The sequence below is a fragment of the Xyrauchen texanus genome, chromosome 31 (genome assembly GCF_025860055.1).
Source record: "Xyrauchen texanus isolate HMW12.3.18 chromosome 31, RBS_HiC_50CHRs, whole genome shotgun sequence".
NCBI lineage: Eukaryota > Metazoa > Chordata > Actinopteri > Cypriniformes > Catostomidae > Xyrauchen > Xyrauchen texanus.
The window spans coordinates 5,876,658-5,902,708 of NC_068306.1; the positions used below are offsets into that span (position 1 = coordinate 5,876,658).

Genomic DNA, 26,051 nt, shown 5'->3' on the forward strand with positions numbered 1-26,051 from the left:
TACATATACATTGAGTCGCTGTGTGCGTATATGCCAAGTAAGTTCATATTTCCATATTTGTTCCGTTAGTATTCAGAAACTGTTCAGTCTATGTTCATCAGTGTGAGCGGTAGCCGATTAGTATAGATCGGCCTGTATTACTTCCTATTCGGAGTTTCTGTATATTACTTTGTTTATGTATTAGACATTATGTTATTATTGGTTGTACGGATACTTTGGAGATGATTATTATCACGCAGTGATCAGTGTCTTATCCTGGGCATATGGCATGCCTAGTTAACCCATTTACGTGTTATTAGCGCCTTCTTGTGGCGATGTATAGAATAATTATTCTGTCTGATAGGACTTCCTTAATGGGATTGTATATAGCCTGAATGCTGTTAATAATGTTTATGTTATGTATAATGTTTATGTATATTAATGTTTATTTCTTTGTTTGATTGTTATAGAACCACACACATACATACCCATATGTAAAGCTACCAGCTCTTCAGTAAACAAGTGAAGCTTGAACCTGCTTAGTGTGTCTGTTCAACCAAGCGTCAACTCATACAGTTCTGACCGACTGCCTGCTGCGTTTCACATCCATTAAAATTAGTCTATAATTGAACCTCTCCATTTCAAATGGTCCTTCGAGCCGGATGGTGAATCACAGCAGAGAGATGACATCCCACTTTGAGCTAGATACTCCTGTTATTCGACCTGGACGACAGATAAGGCTACCTGCGCATCTAGCCGATTATCAAGTTACTGATTCAGCGAATATGAAGAGAGCATTACCTCTGTTTCCGCCCACGGCTGAGAGCGTGTCACGATCATCTTCTCCAGAGAGCCAGTCACCTTATGCAGATGATCTACTACTATGTGATGAATGGCCAGATCGAGCAGAAGATGTGGCACCAGAGTATAATGAGCTCCGCCTCCAAGACCAACAGCTATACGATATTAAATCTATGTGGTCTGAGATGAAAAGAGATAGCAATGAGCTTCGCAGTCAGATCCTACCTGAAATATTGTCCACGCTGCGTGGGCTCCAGGCGGAGAATGTCACGTTAAAGCAGGAGATTCAGCAGATAGCCACAGGAAGAGGGAACCCTGGTCAACCAGTAACGCCAGTTCCAGCCCCTCGCACCCATGTGCCACCGTCCGCCCATAGACAGAGAGGTTCTGCAGAGTATGCTGGAGAGGTTTCTCCAGACCGATCTGCCCAGTGTGAGCAGCTGACAAAGCAGATGGGAGACTTCACGATTTCACCCAGGTCAGAGCACCCGTATGCTGGAAGGAGTCGCCCTGTCCCCTCTCAGAGGTCCTACGCCCACTCAGCACAGCCTGTAACAGCTGTTCAGCATGACGACGAGACGCCTAGTGCCAGACGCAGCCGTCACCAAAGTGATAGAGACTTCTGCCAGACTCCATGCCCAGAGCTGATGCCTAGAGCAGAAATGCAGCATGTCTATGAGCAGGTATACCGAGGCCCTAAGCCTACCATCCCCAGTCTGACAGCAGCAGATCCCAGACAGTTTTCGAGATTACGGATGGCGCTAGAGAACCTTCTGCCAACGAATGCGAGTGAACGCTTTAAGTATCAGATCCTGACTGATCATTTAGAGCTAGAAGAGGCCCTACTAGTAGCAGATTCCTACTGTAACTCTGTGAGACCCTATACAGACACTATGCGAGCTCTTGTGAAAATGTATGGTCAACCCCACAAGCTGGTGCTGCGAAATATTGCTGAAGTACTAGAAGGTCCCAATCTCAAGCCAGGTGACGTTAAAGCATTCAAGTTCTTCGCCCTCCGTGTACGCTCATTAGTGAGTATGTTGGAGCAATTGGGGTCTGAGGGAGCATCTGAATTAGAATGCAGCTCACACGTGTCCAGACTCCAAGGCAAGCTTCCCCACGAGCTTCAGATCAGCTTTAAGAGATATGTCCACCCATCTAGGATCACAGTCCCCACCCTCATCGACTTTGCAGACTGGTTAGAGTATGAGCTCCAGGTCCAAGACGACACTGCCAAGACAGCTACTTATGCTCCACCCTTAACTATTAAGAAGCGAGAAGGTCGTTACAACCCCAAGCCTCCTGGGAGATCTACAAGTTTCCTGCTGGGTACAGAAAAGCCTGCTGCAGACAGTGAACACAGAGCGTCCGCTCCAGAGTCCCGGCCTAGCTCCGCCAGGTACCAAGAGAAGATATGTGCCTACTGCCCTTATTGTGATAATGCCAGTCATTTCCTTAATGGATGCCACAACTTCAAAGAGTTAACTAAGGATCAGAAAGAGGCCTGGATTCGTAAGAATAATCGTTGTTGGAGATGCGGCCGCAATCATCACGCTTCCAGATGCACACTGAAAGCCTTGTGCAAGACCTGTAACAGGAAACACCTCCTTATATTGCATGATCTAAATGAGAGAGCTGTGACTGCCAGAACAGCGCCCAATCCCCCAGAGAACTCCTGTCTTGTGAGTACCACGAAAGACATCCTGTTCGTTGACCGTTCTGTCAGTAGCCGTAGAGTTATGTTGAAAGTGAGTAAGGTGATCATCACGAATGGAGATATATCGTTAGAGACATATGCAGTGCTCGACGACAGGTCTGATAGGACTATCCTCCTTCAAGCAGCCGCACAGCAGTTGAATCTCAGAGGACAGCCAGAAGACCTGATACTGAGAACAGTGAGACAGGATCAGCAGGTGCTTCATGGGGCGGCCGTTTCCTTCACAGTATCATCGGTGTCTCATCCCCACAAGAAATACCTCATCCAACATGCCTTTACAGCTGAGAGACTAGGTCTTGCTGAACACACCTACTCGGTGGCTTCCTTAAAGAAGAGGTATCGACATCTAACTGGCCTCCCGTTGCAGCAGATGGATAAAGTGCAGCCGATGTTGCTGATTGGGTCAGATTGCCCACACCTCATCACGCCTGTTGAACCAGTCCGGTTAGGCCCACCAGGTGGACCTGCAGCAGTCAAGACCCGCTTGGGATGGACTCTTCAAGGTCCTACGCATGAGATTCGTCGTGAGATTAACACGCACCAGTGCTTCTTTACCTCTGTCATCCCTAACGCAGATCTGTTTGCTCACGTAGAGAGATTATGGCAGATGAATGTGATTCCGTACCGCAGCGACAAGGTGGTGATGAGATCCAAGCTAGACCAAGAAGCTATTAGGCTCTTGCAGGAGAAGACCGCAAGAGTGGAGGTAGAGGGGACGATGCGGTATGCTACGCCACTGCTTCGGAGGCAGAGCATGCCACAGCTGACCATGGCCGAAGAAGCCGTTCTCCCTCAGCTTAGGAGTGTTGAGAGGAGACTGCTTAAGAATCCAGATCAGGCTTCGGCCTACCAGGCTGAGATCACTAGGCTGAAGGAGGCAGGGTACATAGCCAAGCTGGAACCGAGAGAAGTTGCGAGCTCTACAGAGTCATGGTACATTCCCCACCATATGGTGCAACATAATAACAAGAATCGGGTCATCTATAACTGCTCCTTCCAATATGAAGGTCACAGCCTTAATGAGTTTCTTCTTCCAGGACCCACGCTAGGCTCATCACTGCTAGCAGTTCTGCTCCGCTTCCGAGAGCATCCGGTAGCCATAAGCAGTGATATTCGAGGTATGTTTCACCAGGTGAGACTGCTCCCTGATGACATGCCCTTACTCAGATTCCTGTGGCGTGACTTGAAGCCAGAACAACCCCCTGACATGTACCAGTGGCAAGTCCTCCCCTTTGGTACCACATGCAGTCCCTGCTGTGCCACTTACGCCCTTCAGAGGCACGTCATAGACCACAGCCAGTCTGGAGACCCAGTCAGAGAGGTAATTGAGAGATCATTCTATGTTGATAATTGTCTACATAGTCTTCACTCCCCCCGAGAGGCCCGAGACCTAGTTGATCAGCTATGTTCTCTCTTATCCACCGGAGGCTTTGAGCTTCGACAATGGGCCAGCAATTGCCCGTCAGTGATTACTCACCTCCCTGCTGAGTCGAGATCCAATACCTGCGACTTCTGGCTTAGTCAAGGCCAACAAGACGTCCATGAGTCTATGCTCAGATTACACTGGCATTGTCAGTATGACACCCTACATTACAAGCACCGAGCTAGCCGTTGCTCCACTGTGAAAATGCGCAGCATCTACCATGTACTGGCCAGCCAATATGACCCCCTCGGTTATATTGTCCCTTACACCACCAGGGCGAAGATATTGGTACAGCGATTATGGGATAAAAAGCGCGATTGGGATGATCCGCAGTTACCTGAGGAACTCCTTACTTCATGGTTCGAGTGGGAGAAAGAGTTGAGTGGACTAGAGAAGATATCCTTACCCCGATGCTATGTCAGCTCACAGATGGATCACCTGTCCTGCAGATACGACATCCACGTTTTCTGTGATGCATCTGAGCAGGCATATGGTTCCGTGGCCTATCTGCAGACAGAAGACAAAGAAGGTCAAGTAGAAGTCATCTTTATCGCCGCCAGATCCCGCGTTGCACCCCGCAAGCAGCAATCTATACCCCGCTTAGAGCTGTGTGCCGCTCTTACTGGAGCACAACTCTCTCAACTCCTGACTACAGAGCTTACAATTACCATTCACTCCACCACGCTCTGGTCAGACTCCACCACCGTGCTCACATGGCTTACTTCCAGTTCATGTCTTTACAAGGTGTTCGTAGGAACACGGGTGGCAGAGATCCAAGAAATAACAGCTTCGTCCACCTGGCGCTATGTCAGATCCGCAGACAACCCAGCGGATGACATCACGCGAGGCAAGCCTCTTCGTGACCTTGCTACAGGGAGCCGGTGGAGCAAGGGACCGGCATTCCTCAAGCTGCCACCTGATAGTTGGCCCGGACAGCCCTCTCTGTCGTTTGAAGAGCCGAGCAGTGAGTTAAGACAGTCAGCCTTCTCTGGGTTAGTGACCACAACTGCACACTCACTTCAGTCACCGCACTATAACATGCTGTCGGAGTGCCTGAATGCCTATGGGCAGGAGCTTCACGGGGCGGCCTACACCTCCAGTGCTGATCTCCAAAGAGACGTTCAACAAGCAGTCCTTCGCCAAGCTCAATCAGAGTCCTTTCCCGATGAGCTGAAGCTTCTAAAGTCAGGCAAACCAGTGTCAGCCACAAGCAGACTGGTTACACTCTTCCCTGAGCTTGACGCTGCTGCTGGATTGATTCGTGTAGGAGGCCGTCTCCGACACTGTGAGGTACTAGAAGCGGATGTTGCTCATCCGGTGGTCCTCGACCCTCGACATCCTACTACAGAGCTAATTATCAAGGATTATGATGAGAGACTGCGTCACCCTGGAACAGAGAGACTGTTCACAGAGATCAGAAGGACATACTGGATTCTGAGAGGCCGAGAAGCTGTCCGCCGATACCAGCGCCAGTGTACAGAGTGTAGAAAATGGAAAGGTCGTCCAGAAATTCCCCTCATGGCCGACCTACCCCTGACCAGACAGAGATATTTCCGTCCGGCCTTCTACTCGACTGGCATGGACTGTTTCGGCCCTTTCATAATTAAGATTGGCCGCCGTAATGAGAAGAGGTGGGGCATAATCTTCAAGTGTATGACCATCAGGGCAGTCCATCTCGATTTTCTCACCAGTATGGACTCTGATTCGTTCTTGATGTCTCTACGGCGGTTCATTGCACGCCGAGGGAAGCCTTACGAGCTGTTGAGCGACCAAGGCACCAACTTTAAGGGAGGGGAGCGGGAATTAGATGACTCTTTCGCCACCCTCCAAGATGAGCTACAGAGTCACCTCGCCAGCCAGCAGATAAAGTTTGTTTACAACCCACCAGGCGCCCCTCACTTCGGCGGTTGCTGGGAGAGAGAGATCCGCTCGATTAAAACAGCCCTCAGAGTGACCATTGGGGCTCAGACTGTCACTGAGGAAGTCCTAAGAACAGTTCTGGTAGAGGTCGAAGGTATTCTCAACTCAAAGGCCCTTGGGTATACCTCCTCGGACGTGGCTGACCCTGATCCAATAACCCCATACTGCTTCCTAATCGGCCGTCGAGACGCATCCTTACCTCAGGTAGTCTACCAAGATTCCGAGATCCTGAGTCGCAGACGCCACAGCCAACTATTGGCTGATCATTTTTGGAGACATTTCCTCAAGTACTACTTACCTAGTCTCCAAGCACGCCAGAAGTGGAGGACCGAGAAGAAGTCGTTGGAGAGTGGAGATGTGGTCATGATTGTCGACCCCCAACTTCCTCGTGCTCTCTGGCCAGTAGGCAGGATCACCCAGGTGTTTCCAGGCGCCGATGGGCGGGTCCGGACAGCCAGTGTAGATGTCAAGGGTAGGACTTATACACGGATCGCGGCTCGCCTCATCCAGCTTCCAGCTCTACCTGAGGATGACCAGGACAAAATATAGACCTTTTCGAGATGATCGAATTCAGTTCTTGAATTTGGAGGCGGCTGTACAAAAGGCTGGATGCCCTTAAATGTCCTGGACGATTTCGACCAATCACAGCGCACAAGGTTGCTATAGTGACATTCGTGCTGAGGCGAACTGTGAGGGAGAGAGAAGAGGCATCACAGATGTTAGTGAAAATGCTTGATGATTCAGTATAGTTAATCTGTTATGTTCGACGATTATTCAGCTGGTATACATATACATTGAGTCGCTGTGTGCGTATATGCCAAGTAAGTTCATATTTCCATATTTGTTCCGTTAGTATTCAGAAACTGTTCAGTCTATGTTCATCAGTGTGAGCGGTAGCCGATTAGTATAGATCGGACTGTATTACTTCCTATTCGGAGTTTCTGTATATAACTTTATGTTTATGTATTAGACATTATGTTATTATTGGTTGTACGGATACTTTGGAGATGATTATTATCACGCAGTGATCAGTGTCTTATCCTGGGCATATGGCATGCCTAGTTAACCTATTTACGTGTTATTAGCGCCTTCTTGTGGCGATGTATAGAATAATTATTCTGTCTGATAGGACTTCCTTAATGGGATTGTATATAGCCTGAATGCTGTTAATAATGTTTATGTTATGTATAATGTTTATGTATATTAATGTTTATTTCTTTGTTTGATTGTTATAGAACCACACACATACATACCCAAATGTAAAGCTACCAGCTCTTCAGTAAACAAGTGAAGCTTGAACCTGCTTAGTGTGTCTGTTCAACCAAGCGTCAACTCATACAGTTCTGACCGACTGCCTGCTGCGTTTCACGTCCATTAAAATTAGTCTATAATTGAACCTCTCCATTTCAGTCACTGACACCACAGAAAATGTAATGACTTAATAAACAATAAATTCGGCTGCCCACCTAAATCGACCAATCTCATCTTAAATCTGTGCACGGATGAGAAAGAAAAGGAAAATGACAGTAAATATTTGCACAACAGCCCAGTAGGTGGCAATAAGTGTGAAGATTGTGAATTGGCAAAAAACAACAGACCTCTCGTGAATGCACATAGGAGGTCTAGAATAAATGTATTTTTAAGAGTAAAAAGGACTTCAATTGAGCTGATTCTCATCCACACCAATCATATCACTCATGAAGATGTAGATTTGACCACTCGAGTCTTATGGATTACTTTTATGCTACCTTTATGTGAGATATTCTTCTAAAAATCTGTGTTCTGCAGCAAAACAAAAAAGTCATCCACATCTGGGATGGCATGAGGGCGAGTAAATTATGAGATCATTTTCATTTTTGAGCGAACTATCCCTTAAAATACAACTAAGCACTTCTAAAACAACAATACAAACAACAAGGAACTTTTTAATGCAGACATTTCTTCAAAATATAAAAAAAACAACATTAAAATGAAGAAAAATACCCGAGGGAATAAAATCAACATCATCTTCAACACTCTCTTGTTCCTCTGCTGTGGTTTCATCATCACCATCATCATCATCATCACTCTCATGATCCAATGTTGTGGTTTCTCCTCTCATCTTCATCAAATTCCTGCAGTCCAGTAGCTTCACTGAACACATCTTCACTGATGTCTGCAACGTCTGCTGTTCATCATCATCATCTTCATCTCTCTGATGTTCCTCTGTTGTGCTAGCTTCTTTTATCGCCCCGTTTCACTTCAATCTTCACTGGTGTCTGCAGCATCTGCTGTTCTCCAGCGTTACAGACAGAAGTCAGAGACTCTGTGGAGGTTTGATCACCCTGATTACTGTCACACACACTCTCCTGAGCATCAGTAGAACAGAGTAAAGTGAGCTGTGAGTCCTGTGTGTCTCTGGATCTCTGTTCAGAGAGTTTGTCCAGCAGCTGCTGTGGTGTGGACTGATCTCTGCCGCCACTGAATCCTGACATTCTGTGGAGGTCCCATCAGTCACACACACTGAAGATTGACAGGAAACCTTTTCCAGCTCCTGACAAACACAACACAATCACATCTGTACCGTTCATCATCACAGAGTCACAGTCATATCACATCATTTGAAACTTACTTACAATCTCAACTTTAACTCGCTCAAAACAGGTGCAGGATGAATACAGTTCTCTCTCCATCAGTTTTGTCTTCAGTGACGTCACCTCTTTCTTCAGCTGAGAGATTTCTGTGATGAAATCATCAATATCCAGCATGGACAGATCAGTTCCTACTGATTTACAGCAGATCACATCCACCTGCTCTCTCATGATGAACATCTGAACACAAAAACATCCTCATTATAATGGACTGACATTCATCACACTCAAAAACATTATTAACCACAAGAACAGCTGTTAAATAAAATAAGTAATTCTGAGATTATATAAATATAAATGTGTGCTTTGTGTTTAATTTTCCTGAAATATTGTCTGATATTAGCCCATAGCTAGCTTTATTCAACATATAATAGCCTTCATTGAAATAATTTACAAACAGCCGGATTTAACGAGCTCATTTGTCAGTAATGTAACATAATTTACCTCAGTTTGATTTCAACAACACATTACACAATAAAAACACTCAAATTCACAATGCTCCAGATGCTTAAATGATATATCTAATAACTTGTTTATCCAGTCACACACGGCGATAAAAATCTTATTTACGATCATTAAAACACCAAAGAGAGAAAAAGTACATGTACATAAAACACACTTGAAACTATAAATATCACAAATAACATAAAACAAATTGCACACGTACCGATTGAGAGCTCAAACTGTTCTTTCTTCGTGATAAATGGCGGTTTGCAAAACAACTTCTGGTGATTTTCTCGCCTCCTACTGGACTGGAGTGTTGATGCGTTTGGCGGGAAATAGTTACAATATACGTCAAACTTTTATCCTAGCCTCACATTTCCATCAAATGTGTTCAAAGGGAACCTGTCAAGCTCTGAAATGTCAAATAAAGCACTATAGAAGTTACATAACTTATTCACTTCAATTCCCCTCAGCCAAAGCTCTTAAATGGACCACAATAATTAAATAAACTCTAATGATGGTGTCAACACTGTTCCTCACACAAAGGTGGCCTGTTATCTCCCCATCCTAAATCTTCTGCCACCTCCTTATTAGTTTCTGCTTTCCTCAATGGGAAGTTTGTCGATGACGGAATATGTCTAGTATTTCCACAAATACACCGAAGTATCTGGACAAACTTACAACTAGAATAACAAGGATCAGCAAAGCTGTCATTGCAGCACATGGAGGATTTGAAGTAGTTCAAGAAGTTCTGCACATTTATTTTCAAATTGTAATAGTCATTTTTCACATTATTAAAGTCCTGACTGCACATTGTGATCAGTTGAATGCCACTTTGGTGAATAAAAGCACCAATTTCTTCCATAAGAACAAAATCTGTACATTATTCCAAACCTTTGGCCACCAGTGTATGTATACGTTTACTAACACAGCATAAGCTTTTTAATAGTTGTTTTATATGATTAGGCTGCATAAAGTAGCATTTAAGGAAGGGGTTCTTTAACTTTATCGACCTAGAACCCAAACAAGAAATTTTGGGTTTACATGGAACCTACACCCAAAAAATAAAAAAATCATGTAGCATGCTGTACGGATAGTTCAGCTACAAATGAAAATTCTTGCATCGTTTACTCACTCTCATGTCATCCCAGATGTGTATGACTTTATTTCTTCAGCAGAACACTTTTTTATAATATCTCATCTTTGTAGGTCTATACAATGCAATCGAATGGTGACCAAAACAATGTAGCTCCTAAAATTACATAAAGAAAACGGAGAAGTAATCCATAAGATTTCAGACCTTGCAAAATAACAACAATAATGATTTACATTTATAATACATTTAATTGTTTCTTAAACCAATGTATCAATTTGCTTCAGAAGACATTAATAGATCGACTGGAGTTGTGCGGATTACTTTTATTGCCTTTTGGACCATTAAATAGCAAAAGCCTGATAGCACCCGCTTATAAAAATGTTTTCATATTTGTGTGAACTAACCCTTTAATTTCAACAAATATATAAAATCTATATGTTAACATTAGATTATGCACTAAAAACAAACATGAACTAACAATAAAATATATTATATTTATTAACAAACATTAATAAATGCTTATTTTGTTTATTCATGATACCTAATGTTAACAAATGAAACCCTATTACAAAGTGTTTCCAATAATTCTTGACAAACAAATAGCTATTGTTGATGAGCACAAAACCACCCAAACAGAAGTTATGAAATCTATAGCCAACATTTAGAAAGCGATCATTTAGACAAGCTTCACGAGTTGAATTTTAATATGATAAACATTGGATCATCTTATATCGATGGCGTCATCTCAGTGTCCCACACACAGCCGTTAGAGGGTACCATTATCTTGTGCTAACTGAGGCAGTCGATGCAGACAGTTTTAAATGCAGATTTATCATTGAAGGCTATTTTGCGATTCCAATATTAATTAAATCCAGAATGCTGCATTACTGGATATCTTAAAAAAGGAATTTTATCTTTTAAAAAGGATAAAATGACTTAATATAATAACAGAAAGTATAATTGCAGTTATACTTTTCTAACACTCTTGATAGTGTCGCAACCCCTTCGATTAAAGGGAGAAAAAAAAGGGAAAAAAAACTTGCAACGTGGAACAATGATCACACTCATGCTCTCAAGAGTGCAACTCGGAAAATGGAGCATAAGTGGAAGAATAAAAAAAATAGAGGTATTTCGTGGTGCGTGGAAGGACCAGATATTCCATCGCAGCACAATAGTTATGACTTCATGAATTTCTTTCCTGATAAAATTGAAATAATTAGAAATAAAATTGGAAATATGCAATCAAATGTCACAGCACCTCAGCAAAACGGTGTCTCATAATTTTCCTCATGAGAACTTCAATCCTTTGCCGTCATTGGTCATGAAGAAAACTTATCAAGAATTCAAAAGCCACAACATTTTTGTTAGATCCAATACCAAAAAACCTCTTAAAAGAGGTTGTAAAAGGGTTCAATGGGAAGGAGGCGAGAACCGGCTTGATAATATAAATAATATTTTAATGAATAACTAAAAAGACACAAACACACATGATGGACATGTCCGTAAACTATCTCTCTCTCGTCGCACCACCATCTGACATTGGCCTTTATCCCTCTCGGAGGCTTAATTAGCCTGATAAGGGACCAGGTGTGTATAATCACGATCCGGCCCCGCCCTCCACTCTGGCACATTCCTCCCTCGTTCTCTCAGGCTGGGGAGCCCCTGGCCTGACGTACATCCTCCCCTATTTCCCTGGGGCAGGCCGTGCTTTAATCCTGGTCTGCCGGCCATTCACCGCATCCGGGCGGTCGGTCTACTCCCTCCTATTTAAAGACCTATTTAAAATCCATAATTTATGTAAAAAATACTAGAAAAGGTAGTGTCCTCCCAATTGTTCATTTCTACAGAGAAATGGAATATATGAACAGTTTCAGTCAGGATTTAGGCCCCATCTCATTACAGAGACTGCACTTATCAGAGTTACAAATAACTTGCTCTTATCTGATCGTGGCTGCATTTCTCTTCTAGTGCTTTTAGATCTTAGTGCTGCATTCGACACGATAGATCACGACATTCTCTTGAATAGGTTGGAGAATTATGGACTTGCATTAGCATGGTTTAGGTCCTATTTATCATACCGCTACAACTTTGTATGTGTAAACAAGGAATTGTCAAATCAAACAAAAGTTATGTATGGAGTGCCACAGGGATCAGTTTTAGGACCTCTACTTTTCTCCTTATACAGGCTTCCCCTGGGAGATATTATCAGGAATCATGGAATAAATTTCCACTGTTATGCAGACGATACCCAACTTTATATTTCTTCTAAAACCAACAAAATTCACAATTCTCCAAATTGTGTATCAATGAAATCAAAGACTGGATAGCCAGAAATGTCCTTCTACTCAAATCTGATAAAACAGTGATACTAATTATCGGACCGCTAAAATATAATATGACTCTCGATGGATGTACTGTTACGTCTTCTTCTACAGCAAGGAACTTAGGTGTTATTTAATACCAATCTGTCATTTGAAATTCAAAAATTTTTTGAATTAATGTTTTCATGACCTCAAGACTATATTATTGTAATGGATTACTGGGAGGATGTACTGCAAGTTCAATAAAGTAACTTCATAGTTCAAAATGCAGCTGCCAGAGTGCTTACTAGAACCAAGAAATATGAAAATATAAGTCCAATTTTATTATCGTTAAATTGGCTACCTTTTAAATGTTTTATTAATTTTAAAATTCCATTAACTACATTCAAAGCTTTGAATGGTCAAGCTCCAAAGTACTTAAGTGACCTTCTGACACGCTATATTCTGTCACATTCATTACAATCATGAAATTCTGGCTTATAATTCCAAGAATATCAAAATCCACAAAAAGAGGTAGATCCTTTTCATATTTGGCTCATAAACTATGGAATAGTCTCCCTAACACGGTTCGGGATTCAGACCCACTCAGTTTCAGTCTAGACTAAAGACTCATCTATTGCAGTGTCAAGTCAAGTGGATTTTATTGTCGTTCAACCATATACAGTTAGTCCAGTACACAGCAAATCGAGACAACGTTCCTCCAGGACCATGGTGATACATAAAACAACATAGGACAAACACAGAACCACAGTGTAGTGTCGAGCAGAGAGAAAGCCGCTGGAATTACCCCCATGTCGGGGGGGCCACACCTCTGCAGGGAATCAACAACAGGCTGGCGATCTGAATGTGCTTTAGATGATGCAGCTCTTTTGGAAGAAATATAATCTTTGGGTTTATCTGTATTTCAAACTATTTACTCGATATCATTGGACATGAAGATGTTGTCTTCTCACTGTGACTACTTGGGCAAAACCTTTTTACATGTGTATATAGATTACTTGCTGCATTTAAGCTTTTCCCACATCAAAAGCAGTGTTATGGTTTCTCTCCAGTATGAGTTCTCTCGTGTGTTTTCAGGTGTTGTGACTGAGTGAAACACTTTCCACAGTGTGAACACATGTAAGGTTTTTCTCCAATATGAATTCTCTCGTGTGTTTTCAGGCTGTGTGACTGAGTGAAACTCTTTCCACAGTACGAACACTTGAAAGGTTTTTCTCCAGTATGAATTCTCTCATGTGTTTTCAGGCTGTGTAACTGAGTGAAACTCTTTCCACAGAGTGAGCACTTGTAAGGTTTTTCTCCAGTATGAATTCTCTCATGTGTTTTCAGGTTTTGTAAATGAGGGAAACTCTTTCCACAGAGTGAGCACTTGTAAGGTTTTTCTCCAGTATGAATTCTCATGTGTTTATTAAGCTGGAATTTATTTATGAAACTATATCCACACAGATGGCACGTGTAAGGCCTCTCTCCTGTGTGAATTCTCATGTGTTTATTAAGCTGGAATTTATTTATGAAACTATATCCACACTGATGGCACGTGTAAGGCCTCTCTCCTGTGTGAATTCTCATGTGTATATTAAGCTGGCTTTTATATATGAAACTCTTTCCACACTGAGAGCAGGTTAAAGTGTTTTTGGCTGCTCTTCTTTGAGGCTTTTTTGGTGAGAAATTCTTCTTAGTCTTTGAGCCACTCAAAGATTTTTCTCCAGTTATTAAATCATGATGTTTGTGATCCTGAAGTTCCTCCTCCACTTCATTCTGCTCTAGAGGTTCATCTTGCTCGTACATCAGCTCTACAATGAGCACAAGAAATTGACAAATCAATTAAAAATGGGAAAAATATAAAAATAAATAAAATTAAATTAAACTCCAATTTAAGGTCAGAACACAACAAACATCCAGTATTTATAAGGGGTGGGAATTGCCTCCTGATTCAGTTATAAAGATATTGAAATGCCGATTCAATATTAAGATTTTTTTAATTATTGTAAATTGATATATTAGCGGTGTTTGGTGGTCGACAGAAATGTTTTTTATGGCCAATGCTGATATCTAGAGAGAAGGGGAGCCCGATAGGCTGATATAATGATGATATCTCACAAATCTTAATATAATAACATTTACATAAAATTGCTGAAAACATATGACTTTTATTTAGCACTATATTTACTCAAAATTGCATAAAATATTCATGAGAGAAAAATATTTTGAATATTTTGGTAGACAGCAGTTTATTCTACTTTTAGTAATAAAACTGTATTTGCAGATTTAAAAATGCTAATATAATAGAGGACAATAACAACAGTAATTAACAGTAATGGTACATTAACAATCACATTTTCTCACAAAACACAGAATCAAACTAATTGAACATACTGAGCACAATGAACACGACATTAACATTTACAGCAGCACATGTAAAGCTCTTCTACTTTGAAGTTGCTCTCAATGCGCTTGTGCGGATCCTTCGAGAAGAAATCTCCTGACAGCTTTCAGTTTACACGGCTCGTATCGCCTGCTTACAGCGTCACAGAATGATATATGCAACATTCATGAGTCACAGAAACTGATTAAATACATGCTTCTGCGAATGACACGAGTGCTCAACCAGAAGAAAACACTGGATTTGCTCAAGTTTTGAGATTCCTGTTACTGAGTAATTACTTCCATCTAAATGACATACCAACATACTTATGGACAGCATGTGATAGATGTTTTATTGATATTAGCCATTATATCATCAGACAAAACAGTTAAAAGTAACAGGGAACTGTTGAGGAGAAAGATCACGAGATCATGCACGTCTGACGCGGCTCTGATGCATGTGACTGTTTAAATGAGTTTTATGCCAGTCTATTATTTTGGTAACACAATAGCATGTTACAACAAAAACTGTGATTTTAAATAAACCAATTATAATAGCATATTTAGCAAAAAGTATCTATTTCAAAATTAATTTAAAAAAAAATTTAAATCAGGGAGACCATTCAAAATCGTTTGCCTCAAATCGCGATTTGTAAGAGCTGATTTTTCCCAATTCCTGGTATTAATTGTGATCCCCGGTCTGTCGCTCACTAGGGGTCTCTCTTGAGTGCCTTTTGCATCTCTTATCTATGAGAAAAGGCCAATGAGAAATTGGCAGACAGAATTTGCATGTCCCACCCCCGGACATATGGGTATAAAGGCAGGGAAATTCATCTGTTTCATTCAGAAATTTTCTTCGAAGCCGATGGTTGTGTATTCAGCGAGCTGCGAGTCACACACTGTTCCTCCCATCTCTGAGCGAATTGCTGTTGGATCTATGGCGCACTTCAGCGGCTTTCTCCCTTCTCTGCACGGCAGTGCAGTTTGCCCCTGGGCGCTTCAACATCGTGACTAAATGAGTAGTTTCCTCTAAAAGAGCAAATACAATGCAGGTGCTGAATGTCCTTTTCAGGACGTGTCTTTATATAGATGCCCTTCCGCCCCTGTGTAGTTCCTGGATGCGGAAGAGTGCTCTCCGCTTCAGACGGCCACAGGCACTGTCTAGTGGGTCTGGGCTGCGATCACACCGAGGCAGAGTTTGTGGATGGTTCATGTTCTCACTGCGAGAGCATGACCATTGCAACGTTGCGGTCGCGGCTTTCTTTCAACAGAAAGAACACCACTCCAGCCACCCCTCGCGTTGCTCCTTCCCACGGGATCGAGATCGACGCGGCTGGCGATGGAGACGATCTGGGGATGGCAGCAGGCTCGGTTCCGCCGGATACACCCCCGCGAACCACCCACCCCCGGCAAGCTCATTGACTTCCGTCCGGGTTCGAGGCAACAGCGGCTTGCTTCACAGCCAGTCTGCTTATCCTCTGGAGCCCCCTGAGCGGGATGACCGCCGCTACATGAGCAGTTCGGCATCTGACGCGGATGTCTTGTCTGGGCTGCCGCCTTCAGGCCAGCACGCCCAGGCTGAGGCCCAGATGTCCGACATGCTTGCCCGGGCCGCCGCCAGCGTGGGGTTGGACTGGAGCCCTCCGTCCTCCCCAAAGCCTTCGCGGCTGGATGATTGGTTCATCAGGTCTGAGCGCCGCTCACTGCCGCACCCCCTGGTTCATTTTTTACTGGAAGTGCATTATGAGCTGACGAGTTTGTGGAGGGCACCCTTCTCCACTCGTCACAAAGCCTCTTGCTCATTTGCTCTTGCTACCCTCGATGGCGGAGTGGCCCACGGGTACACGGCGGTCCCCCAGGTCGACAGAGCGGTTGCAATCCACCTGTGACACGAGAACGCCGCCACCTGGCGGGGTCGCCCTGTGCTCTATAGGATGACGTCTGCACTGACCGCCAAAGCCTACAGCGCCACCGGACTGGCTGCTTCCGCCCTGCATGCCATGGCCCGCCTGCAAGTCCACCAGGCCAAGGCACTTAAAGATCTGCACTTGGGTAGTCCTGATCCCGACGTGCTGCAGGAACTGCGCTCAGCAACTGACCTCGCCCTCAGGGCTACAAAGATCACAGCATGGTCACTCGGGCAGGTGATGGCCACACTCGTGGTTCAGGAACATCATCTGTGGCTGAACTAGGTCAAGATGCGTGAGACGGACAAGACACGCTTCGTCGACGCCCGTCTTCCAGTTCGGCATTTTCGGCGACACCGTCGAGGACTTTGCCCAGCAGTGGAGAAGCAGACGGAAACCATTTCACACATCCTGCCCCACCGCTTCAACCCGGGCCCAGCTCTCAGACCTGCATCGAGCGCCCCGCAGGAGACACCCCCCCCCGTTTCACGGATCCCGTTGAGGACCCGGAAGACTCCCAAATGGTCCTGAGATGCCCGACCCAGAGACCAAGATGTTCGCTCCGGAGCTGGTAAGAAGACTACTCCGTCCCCCGGTGGAGGGCCAGGAGGAGAATCCTTGGTTGAAATTATTTCATTTGCCCACATTCTCAATAAAAGAGATATAGTTCTCCAACCAAGATGAAGAAGGGTTTCAACAGCCCTTCATCGTACCCAAGAAAGGTGGCGGCTTACGACAGATCTTGGATTTGAGAGTTTTCAACCGGGCCTTGCACAAACTCCCGTTCAAAATGCTCACGCATGCCCTTTAAAACTTTTCCAGAAGCTCCTGGGGCATATGGCATCCTCCGCGGCTGTCGCGCCGCTCGGGATGATGCATATGAGACCGCTTCAGCACTGGCTCCAGACTCGAGTCCCGAGACGAGCATGGCGCCGCAGCACGCACAGTGTGATTGTCAACCCTGCCTGCCACCAAACGTTCAAACCCTGGACAGACCTCTTCTCCCGACATGTCATGGTCACTACTGATGCCTCCAAGTTGGGTTGGGGTGCAGTGTGCAACGGGCATGCAGCCGCGGGCCGTTGGAAAGGGGCACCGCTGCGCTGTCACATCAACTGCCTAGAGTTATTGGCTGTACTCTTTGCCATGCAGAGATTTCTCCCGCTAGTTCAGGGCAAATACGTCTTGAACAGATCGGACAGTACCACCACAGTAGCGTACTCAGGCAGGGCGCAGGGCGGGGCCGGGTCGTGATCCTACGCACTCGGTCCCGTATTAGGCTAATTATGCCGTCATGTGCGTTTGTGTGTTTATGTCCTCTAAGTTTATCATTAAATCTATTATTTATATCATCAAGCCGGTTCTCGCCGCCTCCTTTCCATTGAATACCTTTACACTGGTGCCGAAGCCCGAGGAGGAGGAGGGATACGCCGTAGTAGAGTTCTCGCCACTTCCGGCCACCCCAACGGAGCAGCCGCCTGAACGAGGACGATGGCCGCCGACCGCGAGAGGAGATGGGGCTCCTAGCCGACCGCCTGGAGCGGTCAGGGCCGCTGCCAGGGGCGCAGGAGTCGCCTACCGGCCGCTGAAACACGGCAGAGTTTTAGACAGGCTCACTGGCGACCACCTGGAGCGAGAGAACCGCTGCCAGGGGCGGGGGAGACCCCTTATGTTCCTGGAGGACTGCCTCGGATCCACCCGGAGAGGCGCGGCTGTCGTCCGATAGAGGGTGGAGGAGTGGCCGAGGAACAAGCTGCAGCGTATCGGAGAACTGGCTAGTAAGAGTTTTTTTTTCATCTCACTCAACTCTCTTTCTCTCTCACTGTCGCACTGCGTTGGCCTTTTCCCTCTTTTAAATTTTTAAGTTTTGGGGGGTACTACAATGTTACAGGAAGTACCCCCCATTTTTATTATTTCTGTTTCCCTCCCCTTGTTCCCTCCCTCATCCAGGTAGATGGGGATGACCTGCCCGCAGACGGCGCAGAAGGCACGCCCTCACCCAGGGAAAGAGGGGGGGGTGTACGTCAGGCCGGGGCCTCCCCAGCCTGAGAGAACGAGGGAGGAATGTGGCAGGGCGGAGGGCGGGGCCGGATCGGGATCCTACGCACCTGGTCCCGTATTAGGCTAATTATGCCTCCGTGAGGGCTAAAGGCTGACTGCAGGGGACCGTGCGGCAGAGAGAGATTGTTTACGGACATGTCCATCATGTGTGTTTATGTCTTTTAAGTTTATCATTAAAACTATTATTTATATCGTCAAGCCGGTTCTCGCCTCCTTTCCATTTGAATACCTTTACATGTACATAAATCACCACGTCACAACTCACCCGTCATCTCCTCCTTTAAAGCCAGCAACGACTCATGTCGCTGTGTGCCACTCACATCCCGGGTAACCTCAATGTGGTGGTAGACGCGCTATCATGACATCGCTTGCCTAGTGGAAAGTGGATGCTTCACTCCCAGTCGGTCCAGCTGATTTTGGAACGTTTCGGCAAGGCTCAGGTAGACCTGTTCGCCTCCCGAGAGACCTCCCACTGCCCATACTTGTATGCCCGAACGGAGGCTCCCCTCGGGGCAGACGTGCTGGCACACAGCTGGCCCACAGGGCTGCACAAGTAAGCATTTCTCCAAGTGAGCCTTCTTGCACAGGTGCTGTGCAAGGTCAGGAAGGATGAGGAACAAGTCACTCTAGTGGCCCACTTTTGGCCCACTAGGACTTGGTTCTCGGATCTTGTACTCCTCGGTGATCTCTCAGTGGTCCTCTCGGTTCTTCAGAGACCCCCTTTGAGCCGCTAGAATCAGTCGGACTCAGGGCCCTCTCCCTGAATACGGCCCTCCTGATCTCGCTCACCTCCATCAAGAGGGTTGGGGACCTGCAAGCATTCTCTGTCAGCGACACTTGCCAGACACTTATGAGATCTTAAGACCACGACCAGGCTACGTGCCCAAGGTTCATACCACACCGTTCAGAGACCAGGTAGTGAACCTGCAAGTGCTGCCCCGGGAGGAGGCAGAGGCAGACCCAGCCCCTTCGTTGCTGTGTCCGATACTTGCTTTGCGTATCTACTTGGAACGCACACAGAGCTTTAGACTGAGCAGCTCTTTGTCTGCTTTGGTGGACAGCGGAAAGGGAACGCTGTCTCCAAACAGAGGGTTTCCCACTGGGTAGTGGACACCATTACACTGGCCTATCACAACCAAGCCAGGCCCTCTCCCTTTGCAGGTCCGAGCACACACAACAGGAAGTGTTACGTCCTCATAGTCACTGGCCAGAGGCACCTCCCTAGCAGACATATGCAGAGCAACACCTAATACCTTCGCGAGATTTTACAATCTCAGGGTGGAGTCAGTTTCGTCTCGTGTTTTCTTAGGTCAGAGCCGGTTGAACTCTGTAAACACACTGACAACTTGACCGGGTGGATCGCTTGCACCTAGCGCCCTTTCCCTCTGCTGAGGTAAAACTGTGTGCTTTTTTTCCTCCAAGGAGATCCCATTTACTCAGCTCCCTGGATGACTCCCCCTAGCCCTCTGGGTCTGCGAATTCAGTGGTGGAATCAAATCCAATGCAGGTACTGAAATCTACCCTGTACTGGAATAGGTGCTCCACAGGTCAGGGCCCCTACATGGACTTTCCCCGGTGTGTATTTTCCGCTGTACGGTACCCTTACAAGCGGACCCGCGTCTCCCATGAGCAGTCCCCACTGCCCCCTGGTTGCAGTGTTTGTAGCAACTCCTCCCTCCCAATGAGGCAGGATCTACCACCTCACCACTTTCCACATGTGACCTAAAAGGCCATGTGATGTATTCCACCACTCTTACCTCCCCCAGGCTGGGCAGGTGTGGTCTCCGCAGGGTCTTTTACACCTGAAAGAATAGGAAACTGGGTAAGACCACCTTCCTCGATGCGTATGAGGGCCCCAGCCGCTTTACCTCTCTGTAGAGAAACAGAGAGAAAAAAGGCACGGCTGGCATGGCCTGTTCCCATGCTTGCTAGCGTCGCCCTGTTCCACCCTGTCGAAGGTAAAGATCCAGAAGGCTCTGACGATTCTATGGGGCGTTGGGGAAGAGTACATGCAGCCCGACATAGCCGGTTGCTTTGGCATGTAAAATACCTGCCCGCTCCAGTGTCAGCAGTACACGTACACAGCTCAGCGCAAGGCATGATTTAAATTTGACCCCTAGTGTCGCTTCTTCGACACAACGAAGTGAGCGACAGACGGGGAACGTCTAGGTTACGGATGTAACCTCCGTTCCCTGATGGAAAGAGACGTTGTGTCCTCCCGGCCACGTCGCTGAACCAAGCCACTGTTGCGGCCGAACCATTATCGGCTCCTCAGAAAAATTCTGAATGAAACAGATGCATTTCTACACCTTTATACCCGTATGTCTGGGGGGCGGGACATGCAAATTCTGTCTGCCAATTTCTCATTGGCCTTTTCTCATAGATCAGAGATGCAAAAGGCGCTCAAGAGAGACTCCTAGTGTCACTTCTTCGACACAACGTCTCGTTCCCTCCATCAGGGAACAGAGGTTACATCCGTAACCTAGACGTTACTGCAGTAAAAGCTATATTTTATATCATTAATTATGACTTATAGTTGCTTTTGATGAATATTGACATTTTGATTGAAAATTAAGTCACAGAACAATGTCTGAAAGAACGAAAGTTTAGAAGAACATGAGGATGAGTACATTATCACAATTTAATTTTTGACAGAATTATTCCTTTCTTCTGGCCCGGTCTGGTTTAACAAAAATGAAAAATAGCTTTTTTTTACCATCATGGCTTTAAAAAAAAAAACTGCATTTTGAAGATAATTTCTCATAATCACATTTATGATTTGCAAGATATGATTTATGCTTTATATAATCCCAATTTACAGATACAAATTCTTAAATATATAAATATTTACACATGTTTTTAAGTGAAGAGTTTAGTTGAGCTGATGGGTTTTTGGTCATCCATTTAGTCATACGGTCAACTTTTGGGTCCTGTGTACTTTTTTTCACAAGCAGTTTCAAAGATTTTGTCACAAAGTAACAGATTGATTATTGGCTGAATGTAATAAACATAAAAATTCATGAGAGGAGATCTTTCTAAGAAATCGGGTACACAATGATGACTAAAATTTATATATAATAGTTTAATTTACTGTTAATGCATGATTTCTGTAAAGCTGCTTTGAAACGAGGTGTGTTGTGAAAAGCGATATACAAATAAATATGACTTGACACGTGTAATATACAGTAGGTAGATTTTAGGCCTAATCTATCATTAAGAATGTGGATATAAACATGAAATTAGACAACCCAAACAAGACCAAATCTGATTGATACTCAAAGCTCAAATAGTCCAGAAATGCGAAAAGTAACAGGTCTGCTATGAGGATGATATGAAGTAGACCGTTTTAAATAGTCATCTTAATCCTGGAGCAGAACAGCTCTGGAAATAACTCGATACCCCAGTTGGATAAGGCGATCATGGCACACTCGGAATCTGCACGCTCTTGTTCCTTGCAGCGTTCAATATATTATGTGCTCACGTGTCTTTGCAAGCTAAAAAGAATCAAGTTCGCTTGTCTCAGAGTGCTTATTAAGACGTTGTTTGCTTTTTGTTCGCTCACTTGTGGTCCGTTTGCACAAACATTATAAATGCAGCACTGGCCCGGGCCATTGGGCAGTCCTTATTGTCAATGTCGAGCCCTACCTTAAATTTAAAATAACAAATTAAGACTATAAGCAGAAACTTTACTCCAGAGTCACTGACACCACAGAAAATGTAATAACTTTGGAAAAATTACAATAAAAAGATTAAGGATGCACCGATCTAAATCGACCAATCTCATCTTAAATCTGTGCACGGATGAGAAAGAAAAGGAAAATGATAGTAAATATTTGCACAACAGCCCAGTAGGTGGCAATAAGTGTGAAGATTGTGAATTGGCAAAAAACAACAGACCTCTCGTTAATGCACATAGGAGGTCTAGAATAAATGTATTTTTAAGAGTAAAAAGGACTTCAAAATTGAGCTGATTCTCATCCACACCAATCATATCACTCATGAAGATGTAGATTTGACCACTCGAGTCTTATGGATTACTTTTATGCTATCTTTATGTGAGTTATTCTTCTAAAAATCTTTGTGTTCTGCAGCAAAACAAAAAAGTCATCCACATCTGGGATGGCATGAGGGTGAGTAAATTATGATAATTTTCATTTTTGCGAGAACTATCCCTTTAAAATACAACTAAGCACTTCTAAAACAACAATAAAAACAACAAGGAACTTTTTAATGCAGACATTTCTTCAAAATGTAAAACAACATTAAAAGGAAGAAAAATACCTGAGGGAATAAAATCATCATCATCTTCATCACTCTCTTGTTCCTCTGCTGTGGAGTCATCATCATCATTCTCTTGTTCCTCTGCTGTGGTTTCTCCTCTTATCTTCATCAAATTCCTGCAGTCCAGCAGCTTCACTGAACACATCTTCACTGATGACTGCAACGTCTGCTGTTCATCATCACCTTCATCTCTCTGTTGTTCCTCTGTTGTGCTAGCTTCTTTTCTCTTCTCCTGCTTCACTTCAATCTTCACTGGTGTCTGCAGCATCTGCTGTTCTCCAGCGTTACAGACAGAAGTCAGAGACTCTGTGGAGGTTTGATCACCCTGATTACTGTCACACACACTCTCCTGAGCATCAGTAGAACAGAGTAAAGTGAGCTGTGAGTCCTGTGTGTCTCTGGATCTCTGTTCAGAGAGTTTGTCCAGCAGCTGCTGTGGTGTGGACTGATCTCTGCCGCTCCACACTGAATCCTGACATTCTGTGGAGGTCCCATCAGTCACACACACTGAAGATTGACAGGAAACCTTTTCCAGCTCCTGACAAACACAACACAATCACATCTGTACCGTTCATCATCACAGAGTCACAGTCATAACACATCATTTGAAACTTACAATCTCAACTTTAACTCGCTCAAAACAGGTGCAGGATGAATACAGTTCTCTCTCCTTCAGTTTTGTCTTCAGTGACGTCACCTCTTTCTTCAGCTGAGAGATTTCTGTGATGAAATCATCAATATCCAGCATGGACAGATCAGTTCCTACTGATTTACAGCAGATCACATCCACCTGCTCTCTCATGATGAACATCTGAACACAAAAACATCCTCATTATAATGAACTGACATTCATCACACTCAAAAACATTATTAAACACAAGAACAGCTGTTAAATAAAATAAGTAATTCTGAGATTATATAAAAATAAATGTGTGCTTTGTGTTTGGGTTTCATTTTCCTGAAATATTGTCTGATATTAGCCCATAGCTAGCTTTATTCAACATATAATAGCCTTCATTGAAATAATTTACAAACAGCCGGATTTAACGAGCTCATTTGTCAGTAATGTAACATAATTTACCTCAGTTTGATTTCAACAACACATTACACAATAAAAACACTCAAATTCACAATGCTCCAGATGCTTAGATGATATATCTAATAACTTGTTTATCCAGTCACATACCGCAATAAAAAGCTTATTTACGATCATTAAAACACCAATGAGATAAAAAGTGTATGCACATAAAAACACACACACACACTTGAAACTATAAATCTCACAAATAACATAAAACAAATTGCACACGTACCGATTGAGAGCTCAAACTGTTCTTTCTTCGTGATAAATGGCGGTTTGCAAAACAACTTCTGGTGATTTTCTCGCCTCCTACTGGACTGGAGTGTTGATGCGTTTGGCGGGAAATAGTTACAATATACGTCAAACTTTTATCCTAGCCTCACATTTCCATCAAATGTTTTCAAAGGGAACCTGTCAAGCTCTGAAATGAAAAATAAAGCACTATAGAAGTTACATAACATATTCACTTCAATTCCCCTCAGCCAAAGCTCTTAAATGGACCACAATAATTAAATAAACTCTAATGATGGTGTCAACACTGTTCCTCACACAAAGGTGGCCTGTTATCTCCCCATCCTAAATCTTCTGCCACCTCCTTATTAGTTTCTGCTTTCCTCAATGGGAAGTTTGTCGATGACAGAATATGTCTAGTATTTCCACGAATACACCGGAGTATCTGGACAAACTGACAACTAGAATAACAAGGATCAGCAAAGCTGTCATTGCAGCACATGGAGGATTTTTTGATGAGAAATATTTGAAGTAGTTCAAGAAGTTCTGCACATTTATTTTCAAATTGTAATAGTAATTTTTCACATTATTAAAGACCTGACTGCACATTGTGATCAGTTGAATGCCACTTTGGTGAATAAAAGCACCCATTTCTTTCCATAAGAACAAAATCTGTACATTATTCCAAACTTTTGGCCGCCAGTGTTGATGGCATCATCTTAGCACAGCCGCTAGAGGGTACTATTAGCTTGTGCTAACTGAGGCAGTTGATGCAGACAGTTTTAAATAAAGATTTATCATTGAAGGCTATTTTGCGATTCCAATATTAATTAAAATCCAGAATGCTGCATTGCTGGATATCATAAAAAGGATAAAAGAACTTAATATAATAACAGAAAGTATAATTGCAGTCTTTTCTAACACTCATTAGAGTGCCCCCCTTTCGATTAGGGGAAAAAAAAGAAAACAAAAACGTGCAACGTGGAACAATGATCACACTCATGCTCTCAATAGAGCAAATCGGAAAATGACTTCAGGAATTCCTTTCCTGATAAAATTGAAATAATTACAAATAAAATTGGAAATATGCAATCAAATGTCACAGCACCTCAGCAAAACAGTGTCTCATAATTTTCCTCATGAGAACTTCAATCCTTTGCCGTCATTGGTCATGAAGAAAACTTATCAAGAATTCAAAAGGCACAACATGTTTGTTAGATCCAATACCAAAAAACCTCTTAAAAGAGGTTGTAAAGGGGTTCAATGGGAAGGAGGCGGTGGAAACCGGCTTGATAATATAAATAATATTTTAATGAATAACTTAAAAGACACAAACACACATGACAGACATGTCCGTAAACTATCTCTCTCTCGTCGCACCACCGTCTGCCATCGGCCTTTATCCCTCTCGGAGGCTTAATTAGCCTGATAAGGAACCGGGTGTGTATAATCACGACCCGGCCCTGCCCATCGCCCTGGCACAGAGGTATTCCCTGTAATCTCAGAACATCTTCTTAATATTATTAACTCACAATCCTTTGGGCATGTCTCAAGAATCTTTAAAATGGCAGTTATAAAACCGCATATTAAGAGATCACAACTTGATCCTGGAGAATTGGCTAATTACAGACCGATTTAAAATCCACCATTTATGTCAAAAATAGCAGAAAAAGTAATGTCCTCACAATTATGTTAATTTCTACAGAGAAATGGAATATATGAACAGTTTCAGTCAGGATTTAGGCCCCATCTCATTACAGAGACTGCACTTATCAGAGTTACAAATAACTTGCTC

At 43.9% G+C, this 26,051-nt stretch overlaps 1 protein-coding gene across 1 annotated transcript; it reads right to left on the reverse strand.

The window, feature by feature from the left end:
• Positions 1–8,346: 8,346 nt before the first annotated feature.
• Positions 8,347–24,347, reverse strand: LOC127625263 (probable serine/threonine-protein kinase fhkB). The gene is made up of 4 exons (XM_052100440.1): positions 24,258–24,347; positions 23,561–23,755; positions 22,945–23,482; positions 8,347–8,650 (listed from the first exon to the last, which is right to left on the reverse strand). The coding sequence occupies exons 2-4, from the start codon at positions 23,753–23,755 to the stop codon at positions 8,610–8,612; spliced, it is 774 nt and encodes a 257-aa protein (XP_051956400.1). The 5' UTR covers positions 24,258–24,347; the 3' UTR covers positions 8,347–8,609.
• Between the last annotated feature and the right edge of the window lie 1,704 nt (positions 24,348–26,051).

Bases quoted from the DNA above. Each gene is read 5' to 3' on its own strand.
- LOC127625263 (XM_052100440.1), bottom strand. From the start codon at position 23,755: ATGTTCATCATGAGAGAGCAGGTGGATGTGATCTGCTGTAAATCAGTA. The intron at 23,483-23,560 runs GTAAGTTTCAAA...TGTGTTTGTCAG, and splicing joins AGCGAGTTAAAGTTGAGATT to GAGCTGGAAAAGGTTTCCTG. The intron at 8,651-22,944 runs GTATTTTTCTTC...TTTTGTGTTCAG, and splicing joins TGATGATTTTATTCCCTCAG to ATGTTCATCATGAGAGAGCA.